This window comes from Toxorhynchites rutilus, chromosome 3 (genome assembly GCF_029784135.1).
Source record: "Toxorhynchites rutilus septentrionalis strain SRP chromosome 3, ASM2978413v1, whole genome shotgun sequence".
In the NCBI taxonomy this organism is placed as follows: Eukaryota; Metazoa; Arthropoda; class Insecta; order Diptera; family Culicidae; genus Toxorhynchites; species Toxorhynchites rutilus.
The window spans coordinates 255,828,372-255,843,892 of NC_073746.1; the positions used below are offsets into that span (position 1 = coordinate 255,828,372).

The 15,521-nt window shown below is 37.4% G+C and overlaps 1 protein-coding gene across 1 annotated transcript; it reads left to right on the forward strand.

The window, feature by feature from the left end:
* Positions 1-14,263: 14,263 nt before the first annotated feature.
* On the forward strand, positions 14,264-15,442 carry LOC129776128 (putative glutathione-specific gamma-glutamylcyclotransferase 2). Its single transcript, XM_055781562.1, has 2 exons — positions 14,264-14,805; positions 14,862-15,442. Exons 1-2 carry the CDS (start codon positions 14,626-14,628, stop codon positions 15,342-15,344), a joined length of 663 nt encoding a protein of 220 aa, XP_055637537.1. The 5' UTR covers positions 14,264-14,625; the 3' UTR covers positions 15,345-15,442.
* The last annotated feature ends 79 nt before the right edge of the window (positions 15,443-15,521 follow it).

Here is a 15,521-nt window from a genome sequence, read left to right on the forward strand (position 1 = left end):
CACCTGCTGTTAGATGGTCACAAAAATTTTGCACAGACATACCAAACGCAATAAGCATGTCAAGCTTATCCTGCTTCGGCGAGGGAACGGCCCTAACTTTTTGCAAAAGTGTGTGAATAATTAACTCCGGTCTACCATACAGGAACTTCAAGGTTTCCATCACGTTTGGTACGGATTCAGGAAGCAACAAGCGACTCCGTACGGATTCAAGCGCGTGTCCTTTTAGGCACCGTTGCAGTCTAGTTAAATTTTCTACATTTGAGTACCCACAAGCTTGAGTAGAATTGGCATAAGCACTGTAGAACAATGGCCATTCCTCAGGCTTGCCACTAAAATAAGGCAAATCTTTCGCCACTACGTGTCTCGCAGCGAGCTGTTATGCTGACGGGACAAAGGCACTATCATACAACATCGGTCTACCGGCAGATAAATTTCCTCCTCGCACAGGCAACGGAAGAGTGTTCACATTGCTCTAGGCTTCATTCATCAACTCGTCGTTATGTGGTCTTACGTTATTCATCGGAATCTGATTGCATTCAAAATTCGCAACGCTTGGAATTTCTCGACAAGCTTCTGGCGCAGAGCATAATGTTGGAAAACAACGAGCACTACAATCGAGAATTTGATCTACTACACTATGTCTATCTACTCTTGGCTCATTTGTCATTGAGCGTTCATAGTTCCTGACTACCTGACAGTTCTCTTGACGCGCATTGGCATTATTAGTTTCTACTAAACTCTGATTTTGAATAACTGGTTTTAGGATACTAGCTTCATTAATCGTTACTGCGCCCAGCGCATTTATCGTTTTCGATACACCACCTATCTCATGTTCGGTACTTATCGTATTTACGTTAACCTCGATGTCACAAGACATTGGATTCATCGGATCGTGAATGGGAACTTCACACTGCTCCTGCTGCCATTGCTCCACCTTTCCCTTGCTGCTTTGTTGCGGTCCGGAAGCTATAGACTTGTTCTCATCATCGTCTATTTCTCCTTCTCGTTGGCGGAATGTGGCGTCTAGTAACTGCTTTTCCATGTGTAGTTTCTTCCGTTCGATTTCGGATTCCTTTTCGGCTTTCTCCAGCTCATGCCTTCTATTCTGCTCTCGTCGCTCTTGCCCCAACAACTTCTCCATGAAGGACTTTTCAGCTGCAAGCTTCTCCAGACCTAGGCGAGCCCTCCGTGCGGCTGCACTCGAGGTGGATGAAATACCGGATACACTGGCAGCTTTCTTCGTATAACCTCTTTCTTTCGCTTTGCGTGAAATTGGTGACGGTTTCATACACTTCAGACAAGTGAAGGTGCAATCTTCTTCGCTGACGGTATCGTTCACTCCTGCGCACTTATAGTGCCACCATGAATCGCAATGTTCACATTGGACCATATATTCTGTATCTGGATCTTTGCAGCCTTTACAATGCTGCCCAGTATGTGTCGGGCTATGATTACTGCGTGGCATCGCGGAATAAATCTTTTAGATTGTTGAGGAGTTTTCGGACGTCTTTTGAGCGCTCACTGGCGAATAATCAGCCGGTTATTTTGTTAACGAGTCGCTAAAAGCTAAAGAGCTTGTTATTATTAAATTTAATAAATTTTACAATTAATTTTCCTTACATTTATTCGTAACCTCTAATTCCTCAAATGATTTATTTTCCGACAAGGTATTTCAGCTATCAGCCTAGATATGTAAGTTATTATCTGAGAGAGAGGAGCCAGCTGAATGACAGATAGTTTGTTTTCTTCTTATTCTTTTTACGAATTCTCATCAAGAAAATTCAAATCGGACAATTTCAATCAAGCAAGTTGTTGTCATTCATTTATAAGAAATGTGTTGAAACTTGACGTGAACTTTTGTTTGTGAGATCATTTGTGCGTTTTTATCCGCGATTTTATTTTTGACTTAGGACTACGCCTAACAGGAATATATGGGGATAAAAATTTGAGCACTTACATGATCAGGAAATAATAAAATATGTACCAGGTCATTTTACTTTTGATAATTTCGATATAGTTGTCTAAAAGAACTATTTCGATGATTTCTAAAAAATATCCGAAATAAGAAGTAAACTGATTTTTATGATTTGCTTACCGGTGGAGTTCTTGTGTGAATTAATGGGTGTTTTGCGCTCATTTGTGACTTTTTCCGATTGTTCATTCAATTTTCGTGAATTCTTTCATTCTTTAACTGGTTCCAGTTTGATTTATTGCTGCAAGCTCGGTGAATCGATTTTTGCAATGTGAGCCATAATTGTATATTTTCCGATACAATTTGAATATGCAGCGTATGTGGAATATACAAAATAAGCGCTAATCTCCCAATGAAAAGAGTCAACATTGATTTCTCCCAGGTGCATTTTGAGGGAATTTTGTTTGTGTCCGATGGAAATAAGAATAGGTTGACTCAAAATGATGCTGTGTCTGCATTCTTAATAAGCACTCTGCCCTTCCTCACAATACCCACTTCCCGTTTGTTTTTCTCAAGATTCATTGTACCCCTTATAAGTTCTCGAAAGATGTAATTTTACGTTGATCGCACTTGATCGAAGAAATTACGAAAAGAATGTATTTGAGCGCAGTATTTGATATACTCTTTCTGAAAAGAACTGGATTTGATTTGCTGAAAACACTCTCGTGTTGTGCGTTATGTGTGGCGACGGTAGTTTTTAACGAAGCTGCTTCTGATTTCTATGGCTTCGGCTTGTATGCAGCGATGTTCGAGGATTTGTTTGACTTTTGCTTCCGGGCAGCCACACCAGCTCGATGCTGACGCTTTCTTGGTCGCCTTCTTAGCGATACTATTCTTCTCTTCGGTGGACTCCTTTTTGGCCATGCTTGAACGAACACGATGCTCCAGTGCCCTTCATTTGCACAAACATGCTCTTGGTGGTGACTCCATTCATCAGGATTTCGGAGCTGCTACCTGCTTATATACAGATTTTTGTGATTTCAATAGCTTGCTTTCAAAGCAATTTTTGAGCTTTGGAAACAAATTTTTGGATCAATAAGTAACACACACCCGAGAATTAATCAAGCAAATTAAACCAAATTAGGCATATGGAAACTTTAGGGTGCAATGAATGTTTCTATGGTGGTTAGATACCCCTCCCCCTCTCTTAGGGGTGGCTGCCATACAAATAAAACACAAATTTCTGCATTACTCGAGAATTAATCAAGTAAATGGGCGGGACGAAGTTTGCCGGGTTAGCTAGTTTTCTTATAAAATGTTTTGCGAAGAAATATCATGTTAAAATTTTCTACATATTCCAATACTTCCGCTTGGTTCACCGTGACTGGTTCGCGCTGACATAAGGGCGATCACAACAAACGCGAGCTGGCTCCTCTCTCTTAGGTTATTATTAGCCATATATATTTTTTTTTTTGTTCGGCATCGTTGGCAATGCTGTCGCTTGACAATTCATCTTACTCTTTCGAGGGGTCTTCGAATCCACAGTATGATTCATGTTTCTTTTTGTGTTTTCATGGTAATATTGTTGCAGGGAAAGAAGCTTGAACGATGTGGCTTAAACCAGGGGATAGTAACTTCAAGCAAAAAAGTGGGACCAATTCGAGATTGCTTTTATGTAAACAGTGAACTTTTTTTACACTCTAAAAATTGCACCGACTTGCACTGACAACTGAATGATATTGTCAATTTGTGCGAGATGCCTCAAAACAGCTGGGAATAAATATTGTTTATATACAGTAAGTTACATTTAATGCGACGTTTAGATAATTGGACAGACCTGTAATGTGACACGTTTAATTGGACATTTTTATCTCTTATTGGACATTTTTGTAAACATCGAGTTCGGGGCCCAAATTATGGCACCACATTAAAGTTGCCACCAGACGTCCACTCACATCGCCATATTCAATTACAGGCCAAAATCTCTTCCAAAGCGACACTGAGTGGTGCCTCGGCATGTAGTATTAAATTTAAATTACTGTATTATATTGTTATTTATGTTCGCATCATAAGCAACGAACACATATTTATTTTCCACTTGCAACAGTATTCACGATGATTGGATGGATGAATATACGACTTATACATGTATCTAGTACGACTATTGTCATGCGTATATACGATTTACTACAGAGTACCAATAAAAAACGAATAGCGGAAAACGTTCTTGATAATTATAATAATTATTATAGATTTTTGTAAGTACATGTATGTTTGGAATATTACGTTAAAAATTATTTTTAAGTCCGAATATTTCCAGTTTCAAGAGAAGTGAAAGTTAAAGTTGCTATTTTTTATTTTTAACTTTTAATAACGAAAGATTATCTGTTTGCCGGTCTTTTGCGTTCTGATATACATAGTGACAAAAATAAATTAGTTCAACTTCGTCATTCTATTGCACTTAACTCAAAAAAACTATTAACTATCTGAAATATGATTCTAGGGTAATTAAAGCTCTTACATATGATACGAAAGTGTTGCAATCGTCATTGTTTATTGTGCTTTAGTGGAAATATCGCAAAATTTATATAGAAATGGTTAAATAAACTTCAGTACTACATGTTTCGAGTAATCAAATTACATTAAGTAAAAAATTTCATTCATATTTTAACAATTTAAAACTGCCATCGGGCCTGCCCAACAAACATTAAATCGTAAAAAAAATTGAGGGGTTGTATCCAAGACACGACCGCTTAGAACGTAGGACTACGCAATCTTTTTTTCTTTTGAAATTTGATGGTTTACATTTCGAATATTTGCAACTACGTCGAAATTTCATAAAAAGGTTTAATGGCTTGCGTAGTTTTGTAGAATCATTTCGAGAAGCAACGATCCTTTTTTTCCTTTGCGAGAACAATGCACTAATTGCTCATATGTCGCAATTTGTTTCAATGCACGCATTGCACTGAATATTAACGAGAGGCATCTTCCGTGCATCGCCATCAAAGACGAATGAACTCTCTGACTTTCAAGTCTCTATAGTTCAAAAGAAGAATAAGAAGAAGAAGTGCATCGCCATTCAATAAACATCAAACACGCGTCTAACAGATGCACCCAGTTGCAATGCTAAAAATGAAACATCGCGAGAATGACCGTTTATGAAAAATCGTTTCTCGACTCTCGGTCAAAACCGTCAACAAAGCTAGAAGGACAGAACCGATGCGGACGAGACCAAATACGAATGGCAACTAAAAGTATCGAAGGAGTGCAATTCACATGTACAGGAAATGAACAAGTTTTAAGTTTCGCGCAACGAAAACAAGCAACACACACAAAACCAAACACTGATGTTTAGAAGCGACCTATAATCTTTTGCACTATTCCCTTTTTTTGCCTGCTTTGCCATGACTCGGATGGTTGTGTTAATTGCAATGCCAGATGCACTTCAAGTGAAATATTCGCTAGCGTTCACAGCTCGAGGTGAAACATAAAACACAAAACGAGCAGAATAAGCGACCTTGTTGTTTCGGGCACAGAAAAATTCGGAGAATTTTCTTCAGAGGAGATGCAATACTTATACGCTAGCGACAGCTTACTTACTATGCAAGGGTGGATTTTACTTCGCAAATATTCTCTTTTCGCTATCCCCCTTCATTGTTTCTATTCTAGCGGCTGCATAAGTTACCCGTTATTGACAGCTCTGTTCGGGAAAGCACACAAATGGACAGAACAAATATATGGGAAAATGGGAATGCTTCCAATTTTCAACAATGTAAACCATATACAGCTATATGCTATATATATATATAGCATATCAAACAAATCTTAGAAATTTTTCAATTCGATTGGTATGCAAATCGTTTAAATCCGTTCGTAGCAAAAATAGTTATTAACGTTAACTTTATTTCATAAAAACAAGACTTGTTTTCTGATTTGGCACCCTTAATGTAAGACGTAGTCCTACGTCAAAAATATAAAATTGGAGGCGATATACATACATCCAAGACACATTACTTGTATGATGGCATATGCATATGAAATTGGAGGCCATAGACATGTATATGGGGTATATGATGTAATATAAACGATAATTATACGATTTATTTTTTCTAGGATGTATGTATATCGCCTCCACGTTTGCATGTATGGGCTGACTAGGCGCATCATATACATGCAATTTATATTAATCATACTCGTATGTTTGTGAATATAATCCTCAAAATAAAATTAGATTATACTAAACCTTCGTTTCAAACAACTTATACAGTAACCAAATCACGCAATAAACATCATGAATTGCTGGTAATCTCTTATCAATATTTGTTCAAATTTAAAAATATGCTTAACTCCAGTTTTGTTGACAACTTTTATGCATTCAATTAAATCGTGGGATAAATCATATATAAACATAAACATTCCCACCTTTCATCCTTCATTAAACACCTCGTAGTAGAAATCTGTTAGTATGCATACACTCTCCTACGAAACATAGTGGAAAAAAATATATTCGTCGATGTAAACAAGCGGTGAAAAAGGAGACACTTTTCGACAATTGATTTGTATGAAGTTCCACTGCCGTGCTTAAACTGAGAAGTTGCTATCGTGATACAGATGCAGATGCAGGTGCATTCGCTCAATACTATGCAACCGGGGCCCTGGCAACCCTATCCCAACCAATGCAAATTGAGAGTAGGCAGCATAAAACAGGGCTCACGCTTAGGGGGCTCACGTATTGTTTAATGTTTGGAGTCATGTATTTTAATATTTGATTACGTTGGATAGTTTCCTTTGGCAAGCGATGTTTGGATACCCATCCGGAAGCTTTCTTGGCGATTTGTAATTAAATGCACTGCTGGAGAATCGCGGGGAGCATTTCATTTTTAATTTTAGGTTATGATTTCTATGCCCTTGATTTCCTATGCTGGCTACAAAAAGGCGGCCGTCTTAGCAATCCATTGTATGCAACTATAGAGATTTTAGAAGCAAATGTTGTTTCTAGGCTATTTTATTATATGTGAAGGGAACATTACAAACGAATGTGATGATGTTTCGCAAAATTTCGCAACATTCAGTTAGCAAACAAGATATGATGGCATAGAGACATGCACGATCAACGACTAAGAGATATGAAGAAACATACGATGAAAATCGCAAAATTTACTCGAACATAGCCAAACTAAGAACAACTGTTTGAAAAAGCTTCTACGTTGAGTTTAGTATCAATTTGACCGACTTTGTAACATATATCTAGTCCATGTTCTTATACATTAATTATTTTTACTATGGGAATGAACTTGAATTTTGTGGATGATTTGTATTTCTTAATCCTTAGAAAATAATACATCTTCAGCATCATTATCTGATTTTGATTCCGGTGTCATGTTCAACATAAACAACATTCCACCTTGAGTCTGACAAAGTATAGTCGTACCGGTTTGGTGGTTGTGTAATGTATCGCACAACATTATGTGAGTCAAACATTGTATGAGAGTTGTATCTCAATATGCGCACCTAGGAATACCTACGAGGGCGACCGGTAGACCGCGAACTACCGTTTGACCATCCCTGTTCTATAACAACACGAAGATGGTCAAGTGAGGACCCTGAAGCCGGGTTCAGACGGTGCGAGTAAGCATACGAGTCGGTCTAGTCAGTTACTGCAGTGCAGCTACTCACACCGTGTGAACACATCATGCCAGTTATTGTCATGTGTGATCCGGCGTGCGAGCTACTTCAAAGTTTTTTGAATTTACTCGCACTTGCATGCTTCACAACGTCAAAAACAGAATTTAGCGTTCGAATCAGTGATGCCAAATGTAATGAAATGTCTCTATTTTTAAGATATTTGAAAATATGTGAAGATATTTATAGACTTGAAAATTATTGGAAAAACAAATAAAACCCTCATAGTTTCTAAACGAAATAATTGTTATTTCGTTTTGCACGCTGGCGGGGCACGCTTTCTTTTTGAGATAGTTTTCTTGAGAATCTCTAATATAGAATCATTATCAGATCACAACTTACAAAAAAAAGTATTGTTCTAAGAAACAGAATACATATTCGATTTAAAAAAGTACATTTTCATTCATTATTAAAATTTTTGAAGCGTATTTATTGCACCTGCAAATCGACTATCATTTTCATTTCACAAAATAAATAAAATTAAAAAAAAAAATCTTTTAGACTACCATTTATAACATCACATCCTTTCGGAATTATCTGAGCTATGGATGTTTTCGAGATTCTAAAAAATATCGACAACAATCCCAACGATATTCCAAAACAAAGGCACATCAATGTCATTTCTAATTTAACTCTTGCAGGTACAGCATCCCTCATGACTGTATCTTGGCGTTGTATTCGTGGAGCAATTAAATCCAACAGTTTTTTCACTTGTTCAGGTGTTATTATCAACACTGCTCTGTAATCTCGGGGATCCTCATCGTAGAGTTCCTTCAATATTGTATTTGTTGCTCCTTTTCTTTGCATCTAATTCCTGGCCCGAATCCTTTTCTCTTTCTGCTTTTTCGGATAGTACCTTCAGTTCAAAGAAATTCAGCACAAAGTATGTATTTTTAAACACGATCAGCGTTTGTTTTGCTATAAAATTGTGTGATGATACATTCAACTGAAAACCTAAGATGAAAACTGCCAATAAAGAAGTCGATTTTGGACCAATCATTTGACAAATTCGGACCTGATTGCTGTTTCTGACTATTTGATGGACATTTGAAAAGTCGCCTGGCATCCCTGGTAAACCCGTGCCGTAGTATCTAGTTTCTCGCCAGCAGCTCACACTGTGTGAACGGACAAGGCGAGTCAACCAATTGTCAAGCGAGTCCACCGGGTCAGTAGCTGCTCATTGTCAAGTCAGCTACTAGCAACGTATAAATGGGCCTTGAGTTTGACCCCCATCGCAGTGATTGTTCCGTCAAAATATGACTGAGCAATAAGCGCTCATTAGCAAGCAAACAATTTGTCATGACAATTGTCATGCGTAAATGCGAAAACAGAATAGAAACATACGGTATGAGGCATGATGTCGACGCCAACCTCTCTCAGTTTTTATTCTGTTTTCGCATGACAATTGTCATGACAAATGGTTTGCTTGCTCATTAGCGATTAGTCGACCAATATGTATTTTTAATTTGTATACTCAATATGTTCCAGAAAAAGCTAAAGATTTTTATCATTTTTTTAGTTTAAACTAGGAGGTAAATAATGTACAAAAAACTAATATAAATTACCCCACAAAAAAGACGGGAAACAACTTAACACTCCTATACTCGCGCATTGGTATGTCAGACCGAGAAATCAATAATTCGTTCATTTCTCAGAAAATATCAACATCACGACTTTGCGATTCTCTCTAGCTTCGTTATTCGTCGTTCGTCATCGTTTAACGTATCGCATGTGTTGGTACAAAGGGGACGTGTGCCACTTTTTTAACACTTTCGGTCTGACACACCGACGCAAGTATAGGAGTAACTTTTTTGGACAAATGCCTTTTTTTATATTCTAGAATATTGTTGAATGAAATGTATAAATTAATGTTAGTGGCGTGGAATATTTATTGAATATAATGCATAAGATCATTACCGGACTATTCTCATCTGATTTCAGACCCTTTTGTAACTGGATTTAACGGATCCAAATATTAACTATTCGTCAATATACTCGTCGTTAGATTCATACCTTCAAAAGCAAAATATAAATGTTTGACTTTCACATAGCTATTCGCTAAATATAATGATCATACACATACACACTTGTGAATAAATTTCACTTGTGGAAGAATTGTAAACAGTAAACTATAAACTAATCGGTGGCTTATGGTAATTTTTAACAGTTACAGTCCCGGGGATATTTTTTTATAATGAACAATATCGGCAAGAAAAAGAAAAGGAATTTCCTAGGAAGTTTTATATTATCTTTTTATGCCCCATCTAAAATAAGGCATTAATTCTTAGTTTACCAAGAATACAGAGACAAAGAATATTAGAAATATGCAAACTTTATACTCCAGAACCTTTATCATCTGGTTATTATCTAGAAGGTCGTTATACATTATTCTCTTCGTTGAAAGACCCGAAAAACACGCAACAACTGCATGAAATGTAAAAAATATGTTTGTTTCGAGCATGCAGTTATGCTATGTTCTGATTCTTACTCCAATGAAACCACAATCTATTAATACGTTTTTATGTTATTTTATAGCTCTTTATACTTCCATTAATTATCACCCTCATTCCGGTTCACGATTGGCGAGTTCGAACATTTTGCATTCTGCCCGTTCGCCTCTAATCCTAAAGAGCGGTGAATTTCGAACTTTCATCACAGCTGTCATACAACTGTGAATTCAAAACAAAAACAAAAGTTTTTTCTGCAAGCCACTTTCGGAACGATTATTCCATTTACTGATTCACATGTAATTCGAACTCATTGGCATCCCAAGTTGAACCAGATTTTCTTTGGGTGTGGAAATGGAATTATCTGCGGATTGTGCGATAAGAATCGAAGTATGAGAGAAGCCAAGCTTTGCGTGGATCGTACCTATCGCCGGAAAAGATGCGAAAGTGATCGGAGCCGCCCAAGTCATTACTCCCCACGCATTTTCGATGTTCCGCCAGGAGAAGTCTCGCTCTCATCGGAAGAAGATGGAGAAGGATCGTTTGGTTCTTGTTAAATCCAAATGATCAAATTTTTTCCACTACCAGTGAACGAAGGGGCATGTCGCCAGTTCCGGAGGCACCTTAACGTCGTATGTAATTAGGAATCTTGGTCTGAACAAGAGATGATGATCAAGATCCTCGTGAGGCACCTCTCAAATATGCTAAGGATGTAGAAGAAAATCCTTATTGAATTGTTCAAGTCTACTCTAAAATGCAACCCCAGGCAATATCTGTCTATGAAGATGAGCCGAAGAGTAAAAAAGCGAAGAAACAATAAAAAAAATAAAAAATATTAACACTTACATCTATCAAATAGTCAATTTTATTATAATAATCTTTAAAGATAGCATGCTGTAAATGGAAACAGTTGCTAGCAATCTTCCATATGTTGGCTCCGGCTTGCAAAGCTTGCATTAACGTTTTCGTTCCGGTCTTGGCGATCATTGCAAGGTTATTGACCAGATCGGTTTTGGTCATTCCGATACAAGTATCGATGTTAGTCAGAGTTCCAGCTTCCTTGTTAAAATGAGCTTGATAAACAGCTCCTTGTCGCTGTCCCATTTTAAGGGTTCGATGAGCGATTTATGACGAATTTTGTCGAGAGCATACGAAGAGTTGGTGATCAATTCACGCAAGAATATTTCTTTGTTCGGGTAGAACGTGTTGATGATAAGCGACATCAGCTGAGATCTCAGCCTTAACGCAAAGGTTTCCACATCTCCGGTTGGTTGAGGCATCTGAAAAATGATAGTAAAACTATATAATAAAATCAACCGAAATTACGCAATACTTTACATTTTGAAATGTAAGAAAATTTCGTATTTCACATCGCAAATAATCAATATTGAGAATAGGAAATATACATACCTTCGAGTGCTTTTGATCTTTTTGTAAAATATTCAAAAGTTTTACTGTAAAAGTTGAGCTTTTCAAAAACATGCTCTGGAAAAGTCTGAACTGCAAACATCTAGAACTATCGGCTAATGAAAACCCAAGATGTGTGGAATAAAGGTGTGACCGTGTCGTCAATAAGTGCGCGAGGGGAAACGGTAAAAATATACAGAGGACTGTGGAAAGGGATTTGACTGCAAATAGAGATGTCTAAATTTTTCGTTTATTCAATTGTCGATTAATCGTGGGGTCATTTTTAAATATTCGATTCATTCGAATAATTGTTTTTGAATGAAATGGTATTTCAGTATGTTGATAAATTTACCATTTCATGATTTTGTGAGGACGATTGAAAAAAGAGCACACCATGAGAATTATGCACAATATTTTTATTACACCAACATAATTTTTTTCTGTTCAAAACTACCTATTCTTCGATTGTTGTTGGAATAGCTGATTTGTGTAAATTTTTCAGCTTGGTCTCTATAGCTACTAGCTACTATTTATATAATCATTGACCACTAGTATAGTATATTTTCCTTGGCACTCTGAATTTGGATACTTCTATTTTAGAACGGGAGCTGAGTCTACCTTCTTTAAGTCCGCATTTTGCTCCTACAGACTCTGAATTCTTCTTCCCATTCTCCTCCACCTCCAGGGAATTATTTTTATGCTTCAACCGTAAATGATTTAGCATATCCGATGAATTTCGACGAAACACCATGACGGTTAACATTCCTATACTCGTGCATAGATCTGAGAGACCAAGAAATCAATAATTCGTTCATTTCTCAGAAAACATCAACACTACGACATTGCGATTCTCTCTAGCGTCGTCATTCGTTGTTCGTCATCGTTTAGCGTATCGTATAAGTCGATACGAAGGGGACGTATATCACTTTTTCGCCACCTTCGGTCTGAGACACCGACGCGAACAAGTCGCGAACAGTCGCAGTCGCAGTCAAGAACAAGTCGCAGGAAGTTCCTAGAAATCCTTTTATATCATCTTTTTATGCCCCATCAAAAACAGTCATTAGGTTTTTGTTAACCAAGAACACAGAAACAAAGAATATTAGATATAGGAAAATTTAAATTTCAGAAGAAAAACTTACAATCAAACAATTAACCGACGTCTCTAACTGCAAAACGCGGGAAAAATACCTCCATCACCGACCGACATCGAAAGTCGATTTATTCTCTTGAGCTGAAACATATAATAAGATAGAGTATATTACAAACCTAACTTTAACCGTAAAAGACTTACCTTTCAACTTTTCAATGCTCTTATTCCCACCAAAACAATTCCACACACAAAGAGCGAAAAAAAGATATTGCAAAATATTGCAGATTGTTTACATACAAAATCCAAGATGGCTGAAAGGCCTTTCTCATAAGTCGCGCTACCGTATTGTATCTATCGTGATGAAAACCAAGACGGGTCTATGGTACTAGGTGAGGCCGTTTCGTCACTAAGTTGGTTAGGGGAGCGGTATATGAAAACAGTACGGAAGAAAGCAGAAGGGGAATTTTTTCCTTGAAGTGTGAAAGAGACAGACTGATCACGAGCGAGCTTGGGCACAAGCGTATTGTGTTTTGTTTACAAACAAAACACAGTAGACTTCCAATATGGCTGAAGAGTGGTTTTAGCAAGTTGGCCCACCTTAGGATATACTTCTACGCGCCTTGATGAAAACCATTAAGAAATATGTTTTCGTTTTGGCTTTTGCCAGAGTAAACGTCATCGCCTCCAGAGATGCCAGATGGTTTTTTTAAGTATGCTACGAAAATGTTGATGCGTATAAATATCCGCCAGCTACCTTTTCAACCGTTAGAATCGCAAAGTGATGTCTAAAAAAGAGGTTTTAAGTGCAGGAAACTGAACCAAACCATAAAGTAGAGAAATATGATATCCCTGCAGTCTGCAACTGAAAATATAAGTCTGCAACAGAATAGAGTTTGCGTCGAAAATTAAATATCAGTAAAATTGCGAACAAGTCTGCGAATTTGGCATCCTCGCATTGATGAAAAACAAATTTCGAAATAATTCGAAGTCGAACGGATTGATAAAAGTGCTTATTCGAAGTTGAACGGGTTACAACATGAATCATTTTGCTAATTTCAAACCCGTTCGTGTACCGGAATAGAGGTGTATATTCAGTTGCTCACTTTTAATTAATAATAGTTGTGGTGAATTCACTTCACATTCTATAAATCCTTTTCCAATTTTTTAACCTCTTTATACCAAATATGTACAGATGGTTAAAAATATTCCTACAAGTAACAATTAATAACAAGGTAAGTTCACAAATCTTTGTATTTCACAATAACTTACGTTTAGTATTTTTTACAGAATTCACAATATATATTATTTTTCAGCTAATCCAAATCTCTTTTCAGGTTCTCTTCAAATTTCTACTTTGCAGCTTTACGCAATTCACTTTGATGCTTTTTGTTTACCCTGATTTGACATATCGTCCTTTCCCATTTCCATCGTTCCTCTTCCAAAATATTAAGGAGAGGTGCGACGACTGTGTAGTTGGAGCAATGATGTTGCATCAAGGTGACACAGTTGTGACAATAGTGAAAAATTCGAATTTCGTTATTTGTGTTGGACTCGCATACAATGACTGATTAACACAGAGTTGCGCGATATATTTATTTACTAACACAATCACCCGACTAGTACAGCCATACAGTGTCAAACCCACGGCGCTATATGATTGTTCACCAACACAACTACCACAACCGGCATGACCAGCACGAGAAACTGTGGTTCAGCCACAGCGTCGCGCGAGTCGTGTCTCACGAGCGCTCCACCATCTCGCGTCATCTGGCCAATTTGTACCGTTCTTTCTGTTTTCATTAGCCACAAAAACAGGCGCTATATCGCGCCAAATTACTCGCGCTGTATGCGTCTCAATTTGCGCCTTGCCTTATGATTTTGCACGTACAGGAGGGTTAATGAGAAACAGAAATAATAGAAATTCTGATTTGTCACACCTTTTTATATACGATACCGTTTGTGTGCATCAAAGCAGTCATAATAGTTGACAGCATATTAATTTAAATAAATTCGAAAGTTTACAAACTTGAATATAAATTTTCACAGTGTAAATAAAAATCTGGTGCATCAAAAAACCCTGCAGTATTATGAATACCACATTCGAGAGTAATGGAATCGCTAGTGATGGTGATCTTTGGATTTTTGGATATGGATCTCTTGTGTGGAAAGCAGATTTTCCTTTTGAGGAAAAACGTACAGGCTATATCAAAGGGTTCCTGAGAAGATTTTTCCAAAATAGCGTCGATCATAGGGGAACAGAAGAACAGGTGAGCAAGAGAATATAATGTAAACCCGATTTGTTCAACTCATGTTTGTTTTTCAGCCTGGTCGTGTTGTCACATTAATTAGGTCACAGAACCCCGAGTCTAAAGTGTGGGGAATGGGATATCGCATTGCTCGTCATGACTCAGCTGATGTGTTGCGGCATTTGGATGATCGTGAAAAAAATGGATACGATAGACACTGTGTGCGGTTTTATCCTCATTCTCCTAGTGGAACACAAACGAATGATGCAAAAGATATTATCTTGTACGTAGCATCACAAGAAAACCCCTCCTTCGCTGGGCAACGAGGCAATTTGGAGGAAATAGCGAAACAAATTTCAACCGCATCTGGCGCGAGCGGGAGCAACTCAGAATATGTGTACAAACTAGCGGATGCCATGAGACAATTTTATCCTGGTGAACAAGACGAACATTTATTTCAACTAGAACAAATTGTTAAATTAATTGATAAAGGTGATATTCAAATGCATCACACTGGGATTCCCCTTTGTGATATAAATCACATTTGCCACGATGGATAATGAATGCAAAGCACATTACAATAAATTCTGATTTCTAATGGAATTGAGCATGTCTTTAGGTTTTGTTTCGTCATAAATAAATATCGATCAAAGAAAAACAGAAACATCTTTCCTGGTCTGCCTTTTTTAAAATGATTTAGGATTAACCTATTGCAATCGACCTTCCTGGAATTTGTT